This window comes from Haliotis cracherodii, unplaced genomic scaffold (genome assembly GCF_022045235.1).
Source record: "Haliotis cracherodii isolate W230 unplaced genomic scaffold, xgHalCrac1.p SCAF_2, whole genome shotgun sequence".
Lineage (NCBI taxonomy): Eukaryota > Metazoa > Mollusca > Gastropoda > Lepetellida > Haliotidae > Haliotis > Haliotis cracherodii.
The window spans coordinates 12,779,829-12,798,891 of record NW_027266275.1 but is presented as its reverse complement, the minus strand read 5'-3'; the positions used below and the strand labels follow the sequence as shown (position 1 = coordinate 12,798,891).

General features: G+C 40.0%; 1 protein-coding gene across 3 annotated transcripts; it reads right to left on the bottom strand.

Annotated features, from left to right (window-relative positions):
* Window positions 1-351: 351 nt before the first annotated feature.
* Window positions 352-17,392, bottom strand: LOC139469808 (uncharacterized). 3 transcript variants are annotated; one of them, XM_071252103.1, is made up of 4 exons: window positions 16,529-17,392; window positions 10,990-11,265; window positions 3,738-4,606; window positions 352-3,115 (listed from the first exon to the last, which is right to left on the bottom strand). In XM_071252103.1, the coding sequence occupies exons 1-4, from the start codon at window positions 16,995-16,997 to the stop codon at window positions 2,984-2,986; spliced, it is 1,746 nt and encodes a 581-aa protein (XP_071108204.1). In that variant the 5' UTR covers window positions 16,998-17,392; the 3' UTR covers window positions 352-2,983. The 3 variants fall into 3 exon arrangements, with proteins under 3 accessions (XP_071108204.1, XP_071108205.1, XP_071108206.1); XM_071252104.1 differs by having other exon boundaries at window positions 3,738-4,534; XM_071252105.1 differs by having other exon boundaries at window positions 3,738-4,498; window positions 16,529-17,391.
* Window positions 17,393-19,063: the final 1,671 nt, after the last annotated feature.

Sequence of the window (19,063 nt, the reverse complement as noted above, 5' to 3'; positions counted from 1 at the left end):
CAGACGTTTACCACTTCGGTGAAACCCACGAGCACGGGTATGGTGCTGACAAACCTAGAAACATAATCGGGGAGAACCAGGATACGAACCCACAATCATAGGTTTCTGGCGTGCCCAAGGGACACAACTCTGCACAGCGAATCGCGGTGTTAAAACCCCTTAGAATTAAGTGAGGATAAGATATATATATATATGAACAACATCTTTATTACAATTAGGAGCGACGTTTCGGTGTTGGTTCCAACACCGTTATCAAGCAAGTGATGTACAGAGTATGGTTGAGAAGTATAAACACAGGTAGGAGGCGGTGTTTATACAATAGAGTAGATATCAGATGTAGTTGTACTGGAGTGGAGAAGCCTGTTATGTACACGAGGCGGGTCATATAAGGTGGACATCTTAACGGGTGAAGCTAGTAGTATAAACAATAGGATTATGACTAATTGGGGTTCCTTAGAATTGTCTGAAACGTCGATCCTGACAATTAGTTCTGTGTATTGTGTATGAATGTAGAAATACTGAACAATAGTCCAGTTATCAGTTGATGGTGTTTCTACCATGTATACACATTCTGTAGATTTTCTCCTTAGGCGTGCCACAAACCTAGGATCCTGGTTCGAATCCCAGATTCGCCTTGATTAAGCTTCTTGGTTTGTCAGCACTATACCCGTCCTCGGGGATTTCACAAAAGTGGTAGACGTCTAAGACCTACATCACTTTGGGCTTTCCTCTCACGTAAAGCTGACATGCCGGGATATTACTTGATTACTGTCTCAAACGGCGTTAAAACCCAATCCACTCACCGTGAAATGATAAAAAATAGGAATCAACATTTTCAAGATGAATTTTTTTTTCAGGATATTGCAAAAAAATGACACCCCGGGATATAATTGAAATACAGTTCTAAGCCGATTTTTAACCCATGTACACAGATAGACGTCCATTTATAAGTGACACCAGTCTCAGAATCTTAAATGATGTTGATGTGTTTGACACTCTTCGGACACTGATTACACGTACAGTTTAATGCCACCGCTTGAGGGAATATATCATATCAATCATGTTAGAAACTGACTTCGTTTGAAGTGGACCGGATACCGTATGATAATTGTACTTGGCTGGGATATCACTGGTGTCTTAAAAACCTGTTTGACAAGGAGGACATTTGTCATTTAAATACATGACTGGTGCGGTTTTGTGCAGTGGCGCGCTATTTCCTGATTTTCATGGCGCGCTCAAGGCTTCATTCATTCATTGTCAATGCATTTGGGATTGTTATAAAAATGTGTTTGCTCTTTTCTGAAAAAGCATCCAGCTTGAAGGTCGGGGTGACTTTATGCAATATTATTATGTTTATTATGTGTTGGTATTACAATGTGGCTTCATTTCAATACCTTTATACAGTTGGCGATAATATTACAACCAAAGAAATGTTTGCAATACAAACACAATGTCCGTTCCTAAACTAGTATTCGGCGTGAAGGTCGGGGTGACTTTTTACCTGGCCATTATATTACAAACCAAGAAATGTTTGCTAAGGGAGGGAACATAGCTACACCCATATTTTTTGTTTGTTTGTTTAACGCCGTTCTCAGTTATACTCCAGTTATATGACGGCGGTCTGTAAATAATCGAGTCTGACAAACAATCCAGTGATTGACATCATGAGCACCGATCTAGTGAACACATGTCTGTAAATAGGCATGCGCTATGGTTTTGTCCGCGACGTCACCGCCGCACTTTGTATTTTAAAACCAAGCGGTGCTTTGATATCTCAGGGATAATAATGACCTTAATATCTCCTTTATAACCTTGGAAAGGTTATTCAAGGGTGAATTTCATCCTCGAGCCCAGACGTTTGTTTACAGTCTAGATTTTATGTAGGTCAAACGTACATGTCCTTAATAGGCCAGGATCGGGGACGTTTGTGGGCGATGTACTATGAGGTCAAGGTCACAGTGCAAATAAACGTATGTTTGCCATTATCAAATATATATTCAAGTCTTATGCATATTGTGGTTATTGCATTTGAATGCTTATGTATGACAAGTGATGACACTCTTACGATGTCAGTGATAGGTCACGGTGACCTGCTTTCAATTATGCTTTCGTCATCCTATTTGTTCTATTTGTTGCTGAGACCCTGGGAATGTTCTTGAAATACTTGCAACTGTTATTGAAGGTCAAATGAAGGTCATACACTCCAGCATATATCATGTATATGATAACATAAATGGTTATTGCAGTAGGGTCAAGTTTGTTACATATTTCTGCTTAGGGTGGTTCATTGGGGTCGTGAGGGTTTGAGGTGCCTGGAATTGTCTTTCGAAAAATTGTTCTGCTGCTCTGTGTACCGACCAGGCAATCGCCGTCATACCATGCAGCAGGATAAACGTATACAGTCAGAGAAATATGATTTTCAGTACTGCTTTGGATATGTGTTTCCCAAAGTAGAAAGGAAATAATTTAATCGGAAGTAGAAATGCCCTTACGGTTCCTCATTGTTCCAACTAGGGGCAAGATATTCATTATCTGGTATATGATTGTAGCAGACGTGTTCTTCACCAAATGCACAATCATACTAGCAATGTGTGTGGTAATGCTCCTTTCTCGGACCTTCTAGATATGGCGGTTAATGGGATGTTTCTGTTTGTGCAAATACTTGCAGAATCATTTACCATTGTAATACATCTTTATTAATATCTGACGTATAGATAGATATCTACTGTAAAAAACAATGAGGGGTGCAACATTTCTGAAATGTTGAGCGGTGCAACTCCTATTTCAAATTGGATATCACAGATTGAAAGGTTCGTTCTCTATGTCAATGACATCCTCTCCATTCTACCCAGGCACTTAAACATTCCAACCAATTTCGGACACAAAAACATTCAAACATATTTTCCAACAGGAATTAGACATTTGACTATCAAATTCAGACTTGTTTCTTTGTATCCATTAGTGCCAATGATAAAATGAGATTTCAGTAAATGAAATTTGTAGCCGACGTAGACGACAACACCTCTTCAACATCGTTCTGGAGTATCTTGTACATGCCCCTATCATTGCTTCTCCTCCGCCGACTGCTGCGACCCTCGACGATGACAGCAATTATCTGTGGACACATTTCAGACGATTAGAATTAGATTACAAATTAAGTTCTTGTGTATTGGATTGTCATGACCATTTCCTTGGACTTCATATTAGATAAACAATAAATCAGTGATCAATAACCAATAAACACAGATCTTCTCAGGACATCAGACATGCCAAGTAAACAATGATTTTGTTTGTAAATCCTAAATCCTTGAAAGTTGTGGCACGCGATTGGCAAGAGTTAGTGGTAACTCTTTATAAAATATGGACTTAAGCTTTTTTTCACACTACTTTGATAAATAGGGTCAGGTTAAACCACTGCGGCGAAGCCCATCCAAGGTCGAGGCCACCACTATTTTAAACGTTTACTATGAGTTTATTATGTTGAAACAGCATAATATGTTTTTATTGCAACATTTCACGATCAGTGATTTATATCATTTAACCCCTGTTTTCATTTAACGACATGTTATAGAGTACATTGTCAGTATGGATATATTAAGTTACATCTCTAACACCCACGTAGTTTTCAGTTCTTAATTCAAGCAAATCATTGACTATGATGAAGGTCACGGAATATGAAATATACAACATATATATATTTTACAATCCCTTTTCAGGCATGAATGAAATAAGGTTACCTTTTTTCTATTGCTGTACACCACATACGCAGCAATAGCCAGCACGCACGCCGGTATGAAGAAAGCCATGAAGTGGCCGGATGAAGTGACATCAGGTTCTTCCTTTATTTGTCCATGATCAGATCCTAATCTAGTTGTTGTTAAATCTTCTGTATCAGATCCTGTACTAGTTGTTGTTAAATCTTCTGTATCAGATCCTGTACTAGTTGTTGTTAAATCTTCTGTATCAGATCCTGTACTAGTTGTTGTTAAATCTTTTGTATCAGATCCTGTACTAGTTGTTGTTAAGTCCTCTGTATCAGATCCTGTACTAGTTGTTGTTAAATCTTCTGTACCAGATCCTGAACCAGTTGTTGTTAAATCTTCTGTATCAGATCCTGTACTAGTTGTTGTTAAATCTTCTGTATTAGATCCTGTACCAGTTGTTGTTTCAACTTCTGAACCAGATCCCGCACCAGCTGTTGTTAAATCTTCTGTACCAGATCCTGAACCAGTTGTTGTTAAATCTTCTGTATCAGATCCTGTACTAGTTGTTGTTAAATCTTCTGTATTAGATCCTGTACCAGTTGTTGTTTCAACTTCTGAACCAGATCCTGCACCAGCTGTTGTTAAATCTTCTGTACCAGATCCTGAACCAGTTGTTGTTAAATCTTCTGTATCAGATCCTGTACTAGTTGTTGTTAAATCTTCTGTATTAGATCCTGTACCAGTTGTTGTTTCAACTTCTGAACCAGATCCTGCACCAGCTGTTGTTAAATCTTCTGTACCAGATCCTGAACCAGTTGTTGTTAAATCTTCTGTATTAGATCCTGTACCAGTTGTTGTTTCAACTTCTGAACCAGATCCTGAACCAGCTGTTGTTAAATCGTCTGTATCAAAAACAAACAAATATAACAAACAAAGATCCAATGCGATGGCATACGCGAGATATTTTAGAACTCAATTCACATGTATTTCGTAGACAATGGTCAATAACAATTGTGACAAATTATGTACAGTGTCCACGTAATAAATGTAGGATTGACAACACAGCTTGTACATGTACCCCATTAAGCATAACAGCAATCTACAGCGATTAACATTAAAAAAATGAATCTCGAAATAAAGGGATCCGACAGTAATTCAGAAGTGATTCATAATACGTCCCTACTATCCACATTCGTAAGGCTATATATAAGCCACCGCCATTTTCATCTGTATAATAATAAATGTCGATATGGCTAAATAGAATCCTTATTTTACGGCAGCTTAGACAATACAACCGACTGAAGGACAATGGTGTGCTCCCTCCATCTTAAACCCGGTCCGTGAGGATCCGGGGTAGAATATGTCTTCAGCAACCCATGCTTCCAATAAAAGGCGACTATGCTTGTCGTAGGAAGCGACTTACGGGATCGGGTGGTCAGGCTCGCTGACTTGATTGAAGCATGTCATCGATCCCAATTACGTGGATCGATGCTCATGATATCAATCACTGGATTGTCTTGTCCAGACTCGATTATTTACAGACCGCCGTCATATAGCTGCAATATTGCTGAATGTGGCGTAAAACAACAAAATCAAAACAAACAAAAACAGAAAAATAAAAACCCTGCTTCTCTTGTCGTGCATTTTATGCACACAAATACTACAACTGGCAAACAACACGACCTCATTTAGAATGTGTGGTGACGCTTCTTCAAACATTCAAACATCCATTGACATAAACTTTTGTGTGATATTTGTATGTGCTATATGATGAAAGTTTGCATGAATAGAAACCAAATTATCCATGCAAAGAAACATATATGTATTATGAAACATGGACTGTGTACACGGTCCCTATTCAGAGCCTTCAACTTGGCAATGGTGTCTATTCATTAAATGGGGCACAGCCAGCCCACTCGTCGTTTAGGCGTGTCACAACTTAGCGGCGGTATTGTATCACTGTGCTGCTCCCTGCTCCATATAAACGATTTGCATTTTGATTTTGCCAATACGGGCTGTTCCATGATCTGAGATATGCCATGGAATGTACTGCATATTAGATGAATGAAAGTTATTATGATTTTAGTGATGTTGATAAAGTATGTTATTTGTTCTCCTCTGTTGATTTAGTAAATATTGTTGCCAAAACCACCTTAGCAATACTCGAACGCAGGCGTCGTTTTTTATATAGCACATAGCAATGGGTGCATCTATTGTATTTTATACCTTTTTATTTTGAGATTAATTATGTTGTATATATTTTAGATTTAGTCTCTTATAATTCTAAAAGGAATAGTGTGTGTACATTTTAAAATGTTTTATCTATGTATTAATGCCTGTACACACAGTGAGACGTAAATAACATATCTGTCTGTCTGTCCATCGTGTTTTTCTAATAGATTCTCCAAAACGTGGGAAGCGTCGTTTACAATATCAAGCCAGCCGGAAGTTGTTTCGTATTACACATGAGAATTTATTAAGTTTCACCTGATTCAAAATAAACATCCGAAATAGATATAAATCCCCTGATCCGAACCAAACTGAATATCCCAGGGATTTCCTGGGCCGGCAAGTGGGAGATAGAGACGCTCCAGGGCCCACTTGCACAAAGCGATCTTAGTGCTAAGACTATCGTAAGCCTATGTTAAAGTATGGGAGTTACGATCATCTTAGTGCTAAGATTACGTTGTGCAAGTTGGCCCTGTTCTAAACCTGAATGACCTGACCCAGACACTGCACGAGGATGGCGGGGGATCCCAATGTTGAAAATCAGCCGTCTGGTTAGCAGCAGGAGTGGAAGCTTCGCGAATGTCAGAGTGAGTGAGTGAGTGAGTGAGTTGGGTTTAACGCTACTTTTAACATTATTCCAGTCATATCACGGCGTAAGCGCGAATGTTAGACGTGAGAGGGGTGGATACTATATAGTACTCAAGACAGTGCTGAGTCAGTGGTGATTCCTAGGTTGACAATATCGTTTTTCACTGTCTAACGTGACAGTCCGATTCGAGGTGTTGGCTGGCGCTGATATTTTTTGGAGTTGCTGAAATAAATCGCTTTTTTTAAACTTCTTCGCATAACGCCAATAAATTGGTAACGAATGCTAGTGTCAACTTCATTATTTGTGTGATGGTAGTGCCATGCATTCTGTGTGTCAGTTTACTATTCTTTTGTCGTGTTTCCAATAATGAATCACACCAGTCATTTTCAATGTGGCACATATCCGAAAAAGTGGTTGGTGCTTAATTAATGCTACTATCTAGAGTACCTTTCTGCAGGAAAGATAGCTGTCAATGTGCTAAAGTGTCCTCCCCACCCCCAGATGAGATACGATAAGAGGTGCAGTGAGGTGAAACGGGGTTTAACGTCGCCTTCAACATTCTTGTATGTCGTGACCAACTCGTGTTATTCCGGGACAAGCCGAATAGCGACTAGTGCCCCTCTCGTGGCCATTTTTGCGACTGTGTCCCGTCTAAGCGCAAACGGGCATAGTTCCCCCCATGTCATATATCATACATATGCTATTTAAAACACATCGGGACTTACGGTATTTATGCAGTATGACTGAACACATTTAACTGTATCAATGGCGTATTTTTAGATGCAAAACAGAAGTAAACTCGTAAATTATTCTTGAGGGATTTTTGGACCGAAGTAATTGACGTCATACGCGCATTCTGATTCGTTTGTCATATTTTCGTATCGATAGGGGTACGAGTCGTCTTGCAGGTTACGGAAAGGGGCGAGTGGTGACGAATGTTATGTCGGTGGATCCTCGAAGATAAGAGTGAGTGGGTGAGTATGGTTTTACGCCGTTTTTAGCAATATTCCTGCAATATCACGGCGGGGGACACCAGAAATGGGCTTCACACATTGTACCCATGTCAGGAATCGAACCCGGGTCTTCGGCGTGACGAGCGAACGCTTTAACCACTAGGCTACCCGACCGCCCCTCGAAGATAAGATAACATAAGATAAGATAACATAACATAAAATAAGATAAGAGAGCTCTTTATTACAACGAGGGAAAGTTGTTTTCTATCATTACATATGCATCAATAAAAAATGTTTTCATGGATTTAAGAAAAAATTATATAATATGATTGCACAACAAAATTAACATAATAACGCTAATGTGTGCGTGCGCGTGCGACCCTTGTGTCACATGCGTAATTTTCTCCAACACGAAATACATACGATACTGACTATTGGACTGGAAGAAAAAAACCTTGTCCTGCTAAAATAGCACTGGTACATAATAATGGACCCACAACTAATTCAGATGCTGCATCTTAGACCATGATTTGACAATCGACACGAGCTCCAATTATGCATTCTAATGTTTCTAAAGAAATGAGTATCTGATGTTTTGGCCCAAGTCCGTCTGACAGTTATGTGGGCTACTGTCATGGCGCATTGTCTATCGCCTGTCTCTTGTCAACGTTAACATTTTCGACAACTCCTTTGCAACCAAAAGACATGACGATCGAGCGGGCTTCTCTGTTCAATCATCTTCAAAGACAAACGTGAACATTAATCCCGAGAAAGGATACAATAGCATGAACGTAACTCCAGCTCTACGTTCTGGCCGTTCGTTTGACTCACGGTCGCCTGTAGGGAAAGCTTCTGAATGTCAGGCAACTATATACAGTAAACTACGTTTATAACGAACACGCTTATAACGAACTGACGGATACAACGAACTTACTTTTTTGTCCCGACTATTTGTTGTAGTGATGTTGTATATATACTTATAACGAAGTACGGTTATTACGAACTAAAATTAGTGGTCCCGTTGAGTTCGTTATAACCGTAGTTAACTGTATTGTTGCTATATTGTTGTTGTTTTTCGAATTTCAGGGAGCTGTGAGCTTGGAGCAATGTAGTCAGGAACCTGAGTATCAGTGAACATAATGAGTGAGTGAGTGAGTTTGGGTTAACGCCGCTTTTAACAGTATTCCAGTTACATCGCGGCGTGTCAGCTTAATGTGGGAGGAAAGCCCGAAGTAATGCAGGTCTCAGACGTTTGCCACTTCGGTGACCAGTGAACATAAAGTGATGGAGCATTTTGGTAACATTAAGTCAAAATATTACATACAAACATTTGCAAATGTTATTTTGTTGAACCCATGAACTTCCACAGCTTATAGGGGCTGTCGGGTAGCCTAGTGGTTAAAGCGTTCGCTCGTCACGCCGAAGACCCGGGTTCGCTTCCCGACATGGGTACAATGTGTTAAGCCCATTTCTGATGTCCCCCGCCGTGATATTGCTGGAATATTGCTAAAAAACGGCGTAAAACCATACTCACTCACTCACCCATAGCTTGTAACAATGTTTCATTTCACAGGCATCAGTAAATATATGATTTGGCTTGATTTACTCCGTCTAATGAAGTCACGTCCCTTTCGAAATGTGGTAACTTCCGGTAGCGCCTCTTCCCATCCTCAGGTGACCCCGAAGTTTCCCGATTCTCTTGGAGACAAGTCAGGATCTGAAGATATACGTAAAAACAATTCAGCAAGACATAACAGTAGATAGCTGAAGAACGACATCATTACTGTATTATACCTATGCATAAATGCATTTTGTAACTCACCTTATTTCTTCTTCTGTAGATGATAATGAGAGGGACACACACTGCCAACACTATTCCTACGTACAGGAGGTACTTGCCTAAACCTATGACAGCAAGAACATTCATAAGAAACACGAATGAAAAATATTTCAAGGAAGTTTTGTACCAGCTATTGCAGCTGGTGGCCTTGACCTTTACTCATAATGTATACTTCCGGTTGAAAATGTCGGGATCACCCATCTTCCCGAGGCAAGAGAGTTAACTGACTATAAAAGGCCAGTTTCCACCCTTGTCGAACTAGGCTGGTATTATGGAGTGGCATTTTGGCTGGACTAACGAGTTCAGTCGAAATCGCGCACCAAAATCGAAATCCGGTTCGTTAACTGTCGTGCAGATTTCGGTCGATTGCAGGATTTGCAAAGCATGTGCACCGCCAACTCGTTATCAGCAGATATTTTCCAAATCTTTTCATGTTTTTAATCAAGGTGCTCACGTGATTTGATGCATTTCGCGATGTAAGACCCGTTTTATCACAATATATATCTTGATTATCGATCAGATCGTCCTGACCGGGCGCCACCATTTTGTGTGAAGTAAACGCAAGTGATACGAGAGGTGGAATCTGATTGGTCCACATGAGAGGCTTGGAAGAGACATAACTGGTAATAACCACTGGTGGCGCGACGATCGAGCCCAGTAATTCCAACCTAGTTCCGCAAGGTTGGAAACTGGACTTTTAAAGTCAGTTAACTCTCCTGCCCCGGGAAGATGGGATCACCCGGTGTCCTTTATCGTTGTAATTTTATGGATATTCCTGAGTATTGAGGGTCATGTATTTGGTTTCAAATCACCCGTTTGAGACAAAAATATTTTTGGGATTCCTTTTAAATTTACAAACCGTACATTAATTGTTAACATTAATGCATGTGTTTGAAGTTCTTCGTATTAGTGGTACTATTTATAACATTATATTAAAGTACAGCCCTATTATGCTGAAATATGAGAATGAAACGTGGCAGCCAGGTGTTCTTTGGGGGTCCGTTTGCTTGTATCATCTTCACAATGTTCTTATTTATCTGACTATAAAGATGGATTGTTGCAAATTGCAGATGAGGTGACATGATGTTAAGTGAGTGAGTATGATTTAACGCCGCTTTTAGCAATATTCCACCAATATCACGGTGGGGGACACCAGAATTGGGCTCCACACATTGTACCAATGTCGGGAATCGAACCCGGGTCTTCGGCGTGACGAGCAAACGCTTTATCCACTAGGCTACCCGACAGCCCCGAAATGAACTTTAATGTCGCGTTCAAGATCAGTGCACTTATATAGCGACGTACATGTACGTGTGTGGCTGCTTGTACTAGTCCGGACTGATGCCAGTTTTATAGTGCTAGTCCACTGAGATATCATGCCGCAGTTTAACCTGAATGTCCCACTCAGACACAGTATACTGACTCCAAGCCGACCAGTCTTTGGCTTAGCCCCTTAATGCCGAGAGCCAGACAGAGTAATAACAAGCACCATCTTTTGGCAGTCTTTTGGCATGACGCGGCCAGGGATAAAACCCCCGATCTCCCGCTCTCTGGCTCTTCCTCACAAAGGCGGCCCGGGAAATGGTAAAAACAAAAGATCATTAATGTTGTTAAATAACAACTTCTACTGAACTGGGAACAACAGTGCAGATTCAGGTTTTCGCTCTAAAATACCTTTTGTTCTTTGGAGTACGACCTGGGCCGCTGTCGTAGTTGCTGTTGGGGCCGCTGCCGCGTTTACTGTTGTGGCCGCTGTCCTGGTTGCTGTTGGGGGCGCTGGCGTAGTTGCTGTTGGGTCCGCTGTCGGCTTATTTGGTGTCGATTTCTTGGTTACTGTTGGATCTGCTGTGGCCGTTGTCGCGGCTGCTGTTGAAGTCGTTGTTTGAACTGTTGAGGGTGGCGCAGTCGTTGGATCATAGGTCGGTATCACCTCAAAAAAAGAATCAGGCCCTGAAACATCAGACACGATTAGGGGGATTTTTTTTTCACAACGTGTCATCCATACATCAAGGTGAATGCCAATTTCAATCATCTCTTGGATGCTGACATAAATATTATTTCGGAGATGATGAGAACAAACCCCAGTTTTCATGTCGGCAATTTTATAGTTCTGTGGCAAAAATAAATTTGTATGATCAGTTTTACAGCAAAAAGTGGGTGAGTAAGTATGGTTTTACGCCTCTTTTAGCAATATTCCTGCAATATCACGGCGAGGGACACAGGGAATGGGCTTCACACATTGTACCAATGTCGGGAATAGAACCCGGGTTTTCAGCGTGACGAGCGAACGCTTTAACCACTAGGCTACCCGACCGCCCCTAAAATCACAATAATATCACTGTTTAACTAGATACTAGATGAGCAACAAACATGCAATGTGACAGAGAGATTCCATTCAATAATAAACAGGATGACAAAAAAAGGTTTCTTTCCAATAATGTTAATAAAAGCGACAAAACCCTTTCCATAATCAGAAGAATTCACCCCCAAAAGCAGAGCCAATTGCACGATTCCGACTATGTCCTAAGTATGTGTTCATGAATCACTATCAAATAGTGTTTATACACAGAGTAAAAATGTGAAGACAAGTTATGTTCACCACAACAAAACCAAGAGGAACATAATACGAGTATTTAAATAGGATATGTTATCAAACATCATTTTCATCACTGATGCAAATTATAAATGTCCTGCACATGCCTACAATAAAACGTTTTGAAAGCATTACTGAGGCCCTGAAATTTTGGCCTGAAATTTTGGCCAAGATTCGTATGACACTGTTTGAAGTCTTCACATTGTGAAATGCGGACACCCAAGACTGGAGCTGCTGCAATGTTGCTCTGTCACTCTGAATCTTCATGTATAGATCTAAATATGATACAGATGAGATGAGGCAGTTTTAGTGCCCTCTTTTATTTCTGGCTGGCGTAGGTAAATCAGTGGAAAAGAATTGGCTATTTGACATCATTGAACGATATCAGATCATCGATATACCTGAAGCCTAAGTTAAATTTCTCGGCCATACTCGTATGCATAAACACACAGACAAGCAAAGGAGGGAGAACAACTGGTGCCCAAGGAAACTGCCTTCTACTTGCATAAGTATCTGAAATTATCTCCCTATCTGAGAGGAAGTTTTTCAGTGATCTGAGGAAGTGTTCCATGTTGGATGGTGGTGTACAAAGTTGTCAAAGATAAACGTTGTTTTTTTTCTAATTGTACAAAGTTTTTTCTGAGTTGTTGAAAATCAACTTGGTATTAATTCTATTTGTCTCAAAACATTGCTGTGACTGAAAGTCTTCCCTCGATTATATCAAGAATTACGGTTAATCTTTGATACAGGGATTTGGTGATCAGTTGCTTGACGTAGCACTATGTATCTCCTTGTTCGGATTTTTATGGAGTTTTGGCATCCAGTACAAAAGAGCAAAGGGCATGTTTCCAGTTTGTTGGTTCAAAATCAAAGTAGTACGGATGCCTGGTTTGGGCTGAGTTTTTCCTCAATTAACATTCTGGCCCCGTACGAGGCAAACTTTGTCACGTTTACCAAGTTCTTTGATCAAACAATTAATATAGTGATGTTACATATTATTGTTATGGTATTTGATGTCTTGTCTAGGGGAACGAGTACAAACTGGGCAACCAGAGTTTGATTGACAGCTGGCTGGGACAAAATATGTTTATTCCAATTCTCTTTTGCAGTGTGTGCATTCTACTTATGACGTCACGCACTGATTTAACCCACCCTCAAAGCCATTCAACAGGTGCACCTACTAATGAGTTTATGTCGTGATTCCAACTGGTAGCAGTTAATTTGCATTATGTTTAAATAACTAACGATGATTGTTATAGTTAACTATAGAGTAGTGACCTGTGATCATATAACCAACATTTCAGTCATGTGTTAAATTTTGGTAATTCGTATTTCGCTTTGTTTGAATGTGATACTGGTGTACGTCACGAATGTGTGTTAAGACCCTTCTTATTTTCAGTTACATTTATAAATGACTTAGTAGACACATTATAGGCGAATTGTTATCAAGGAATATTGTTTCTATCAGAATAACACATCTTTTTCTTTGTCGCTGACGACGTAATCCTTCATTCTGATCATATCTGGTCTCCAAAGCGTAATCATGATTTAGAAATAAATATTGATAGTTAATTTAAACAAATCTAAAGTTGTTTTCAAATGGAGTGAGTATGGTTTTTCGCCGGTTTTAGCAATATTTCAGCAATATAAGGCAGGGAACACCAGAATTTGGTTTCACCGTGTATTCACTTGTCGGCGTAACGAACGAAGCTTTACCCAGTGGGCTATTCCACCGCCCCTTTAAAAATTAAATTTTCAAAATATGAAAAAAGATTTTTTCTTAAGATAAACCCATTGAGTGTATTCATCATTTATATATAACCGGGCATTATATTTTCAAAAAAATACGCCATATAATCCCATAATTTATATTTGGTGTTTTAAAAACAAACCCAGTCTCTTTTGATTCATTTTGTTTATTAATCATGAATACTTCGTTTAAAGTATGGTGCAATAATTGGGGAGTAGATTGTAATATATACTCTGATATTCAAACGGTGCAAATCCTGACATGGTCGTGGGGGGTCTGGTATTTTGTATCGAGATTAGATATTTTTCAGCTAAACCATTAAAACTAGCTATTTTTTATTTTTAAACCTGGAAGCCTGAATTTTAAAAAAAGAAAAAACAATGTAATATTAATAGCAGGTAATTTCCTTTTGCTCTCAACAGTTTAAAGCATAATAATTTCTTTCAAGACTTTTTGGTCCCTTACTCGCGAAAGCCGATATGCTTTTTATTTAATCATTCATGAATGGAGCTGTTAATATGTGACTTCCATGTTGTGGAATCGTGTTGTTGCTTAACACCGCATTTTGAACCCATATATAATATCGAATCCGGGCTGGACCTACCCGCCATTGATATTATGAGCAAATCCCACTATTTATTCTTCCCCGCCCTTAGGCGGGGAAGTATACGGGAAACGTTAATTTTGTAGCATGTATGTCGACATGTTGGTTTATTTGAAATTTCAAGCCACGCATTTGCGGAAACAAAACATACAAATCATGTGCGTGGAATGTTGAAGCTATTCTTTTCCAGCTTAAAGAAACTTCAAAATCGTCTTTATGTAGTTAATTGATGCATCTGACCGTTTCTGGTCATTAGCTGACATTGTTAAACCATTCATGTGTAATCCGATGTCCTTTTTTCCTCAAGGACTAATTTTCTGATTTTCACGGTGCATACAAAAGAAGAACTGTGCTCCGGTGATCGTAAATAACAGCATAATATAAAATATGTTCTGAATATGCTTATTCATGAACAACGACGACATTTCAATTTAAATGTAATATGGCTGAATTCCACATTCTACATACAACACTTTTGATTGCTTGGATGCTCATGTTCACTGGAAATATTTGGAATAGTTATATTCCGTATTTTGAATTAATCCAGTCCCCCGTGTGCGGCGTTAATCAGTGCACCGCACATAGCCACATGTGAAACGTTTGGTAGCAAAGTCAGCTCTGGTCGCTATCATATATTTTGTGTTAACACCGAAGGCTATGAGGGGTATTTAGGTCATAATCAGTTTTATGGCCCCGTCACATGTGCTCCAAATATTGAAGCAGGGAAAACAAATTTTATAGAATCATTTCAACAAGCAATATTGATATCCCAGTCACTTTTGGTAACTTTTAATGATGTCTTTATTGCAGTTTTTACGGATTTTGATTCGTATGCATTATTTGACTCTCATCAGCGGAATGGTTTGGGTCAGACTGATCCGAATGGACAAGCAGTTTTACTTCTGTTGAGTAGTATGGATGAATTGTTATGTTACATCTTAACAGTATATCAGGCGACTATGCTTCTCGTAAGAGGCGACCAACGGGATCGGGTGGTCATGGATTTGGTTGATGCATGGCATCGATCCCAATTGCGTGGATCGATGCTCATGATATTAATCACTGGATTGTCAGGTCCAGACTCGATTATTAACAGAACGCCGTTATATAGCTGGAATATTGCTGAGTGCGGCGTAAAACCACAAACTAATCAATCATCATCATATGAACTCAAACCAGTAATTGTTACAAGTAAACCACATTCCACAACAGTTACGGACACTGGATAAAAAACAGTACATAGAAAAAGACCAAGTACCTCAACACAACCATCTTTGAAAGAAAGAAATACACAAAAGAAACTGACCAAAGACGAGGAATCTCCGTTATTGATTAGTCCCGGTATTGAAATGTTCTCCAATCACGGGATAATATTTTGAGTATGTGCATCTGTGGTTGTGACAAAAAGACCTTAACTAGTATGACTTTTTCGCCACATGGAGCCCTTAGTATTTTCATTTACATTATTATAACCAAATGCCAAGTGTAAAAAGAATGTGATCTATTATTTGAGTAGGTTCATCTGCCAATGTTGTTGGCAGTTTTGATGCTATTTCCACATGTTTACATTTGTGCCAGAAATTGTTTCCATTTCCTTTGATCTACTTTATAAATAAAGACCCAGGTTAGAATAGGTCTTCAGCAACCCACGCTTGCCGTAAGAGGCGACGAACAGGATTGGGTAGTCAGGCTCGCCGATTTGGTCGATGCATAACATCATATTCCAATTGCGTAGTTCGATGCTCTTGGTGTCAATCACTGGATTATCTGGTCCAGACGCCGTCATATGGCTGGAATACTGCTGAGTGCGGCGTTAAACAAGAAACTAATTTTATATAGACCTACCCTATACAAATGTATCAACTGTATTGCCCAATACTCAAAATAAATAATATTTTTTTCCACAACAGTGTTGTGCTTCATATAATTATGCTCCTTCGTGCCTTTCAGTAACATCATAATTATGCGTTTGTGGGGCATCACATATGGCGGGGAACTTTGATGCTCTGCATCAATGTTTTCTTGTTTGATACGTATTCACGCAACAGGGATGGCCCAGCCATCTAAAGAGCAGTAATATCCCTTAGATATTAACACAAAAGTATATATAATGAAATTTATACTCAGAGCTTAATTTTTTTTATAAAAGAAAATTGTACATGAACGTAAAAAATATGTTAAACCGATTGCGGCATACGCTTCAACTGTCAGCATTCGGTGAGCTCGATCAACAAATCTCAAGAGTAGTTTGCGCCTTCCGTCTTACCTGTGATACAGAGAAGTATCAACAACTGGCACACATCTGGGGCTCCAAGACTGGAACAGGCAGGTGCACATCTTGAACCTTGCAGGTGCTCCTCTATCTTGGGACTCAACTGCACCCTCTCCGCTAAACCACATATATGTAATTTTACGTTCAACATTTCCTTGGTTTCTGAGGCTGTTTGCTTCAACTCAGTGGGCTCCGACGTGTGACACAACCTGTCAACCTCCTGTTGATATAGATCACAGATTTTCTCCACTCCACCGCCTGCTTTATCATCAAGGCATTTACTGAAACTATTAGTATAAGTAGACAGCGATTTATTATATGTTTCTGCTGGGGGGTATCCACAATCGACCCACTCTTGTTTCAAGGCAGTGAAATTTTTAAATGTCGCCCCTATTCCATTTCCTAGTCCAAGCACAGATACGATCACAGTTACACAAAACACTTCTCGTCTCTTGTCCGCCATTTTGTGCACGCAAATATTCCAGCTGGTTAGAACGCGACTCACATTAGAAATGTTTCTTAACGCTTGTGTGTTTATGACCTTAACCGGTGCTGAGGTTCAGTCCCTTTTGTCCGCCATCTTGTTGCGGGCGCATGCGCATCTGGGTGTCTGCTACACCTGACACACAACCCAACCCGGATGTGTAGGTCCCCTTTTCCCCCGTGTAACATTTGTGGCCATATAAACTCACAACACGCTATTTTTAGTTCTGGCAAATAGTGGTAGTATAGTAAGAGCACAATGTACAACATGACGACGCTCCATCGAACCGAATCTGTTGTGAATCTAAGGACGTGGCGCGATTATTCAGGTTACACACAACCAAATGTTTTCCCATAGACTTCTATAGTAACGTTATGATTTTTTTAAAAATAACTAAGCATTCAACAGCTATTACCTGTATGTGTGTGCACAGTTTGGCCTTAGAGCAGCAATAAAAAAAATAAAAATGACTAGCTTAGTCAGCTCCTTTTCCGAGTACCGGAAGCTAAACACACCACCCCCAGTTTCGCACCAAATGTCACCTACTTGAAAATAGCTGTGGTCACATTCAGCATAAGTCATCATGTTGAAAAAGACAGTACTAAATATAGAAAAAACATGGTCAGTTTTAATAACTGGATGGATGTACATTTGAAAGACATAAAAATCTTACAGAATATCCTCCAATCACAGCCTGCAGATATCTCTCGATCTACACTGAAGGCTCCCTACGAAAACCGCACTGTCCAAACTGGTTCTGATTTGGTGTAGTAGAACCTCATGGGTACATGATGAGTATCATCAACATAAACACGTATTATATACATCTAGTGGTTCCTTAGCAGTGACTTGGTGCTCTCCAGGGTGAAATTAAATATGAATGCACACCTTCTTGTGCCTTAGATTGAGGCAACAGATTCAAGTTGTTTCTTGAACCACTTAAACCATACTAGGGTTGATATATAGTTAGTGAGTGAGATAGATTTAGTTTTTTACAGTATTCCAGTTATATCATGGCGTGTCAGATTAATGTGGGAGGAAAGCCCGAAGTGATGTAGGTCTCAGACGTTTACCACTTCGATGAAACCCACGAGCACGGGTATGGTGATAAATAACCTCGAAACATAATAGGGGCGAACCGGGATTCGAACCCACATTCATAGGTTTCTGACGTGCCAAAGGGATGCAACTCTGCACAGCGAATCGCGGCGCTTTAGACGACTGGACCACCTGTGCCCCCAGGTTGATTTATAATTACTCTAAAGATTGTCTTAATGACCTGTAGTTGCGTCTGTGTTTTTTTTTTAAAGTTCAGAATGGTCAGTGAATTCCTGGTTCTGAACTAACTGCAGCAATAGCGTGACGTCATCATCAATGTATAATTAACGTAGAATCGTGTGTTTTCCCCAAACTGTTTGCAACGTTCACCCCTGAAAAGTAGGGCGCACACCTGCAACCTTGCTACCGGTCAGAATGGTGTACAGAGGCTCCCAGCTCTATGCTGTAGGTATTCAGGAAACAGCATAGCAAGTGAGTTAACTGACTTTAAAAGTCTAGTTTCCACCCTTGCTGAATTAGCCTGGAATTACTTGGCTCGATCGTCTCGCCACCAGTGACTATTACCACTCATGTCCCTTCTAAGCCTCTTCTATGGACCAATCAGAATCCACCTCTCGTTACGTATCACTTGCGTTTGCTTCACACAAAATGGTGGCACCCGGTCAGGACGATCTGATCGATAATCAAGATATATATTGTGATAAAACGGGTCTTACATCGCGAAATGCATCAAATCACGTGAGCACCTTGATCAAAAACATGAATAGATTTGGAAAATATCTGCTGACAACGAGTTGGCGGTGCACATGCTTTGCAAATCCTGCAATCGACCGAAATCTGCACGACAGTTAACGAACCTGATTTCGATTTTGGTGCGCGATTTCGATTGGACTATGCATAGACTCGTTAGTCCAGCCAAAATATAACTCCATAATACCAGCCTAGTTCGGCGAGAATCTATCGAGTTATCACGTGTCCAAGGCACC

Coding starts and splice junctions, on each gene's coding strand:
- LOC139469808 (XM_071252103.1), bottom strand. CDS start 16,997: ATGGCGGACAAGAGACGAGAAGTGTTTTGTGTAACTGTGATCGTATCT. Junction 11,266..16,528: donor GATACTTCTCTGTATCACAG/GTAAGACGGAAG, acceptor CTGATGTTTCAG/GGCCTGATTCTTTTTTTGAG. Junction 3,116..3,737: donor TGTACAGCAATAGAAAAAAG/GTAACCTTATTT, acceptor ATGTGTCCACAG/ATAATTGCTGTCATCGTCGA.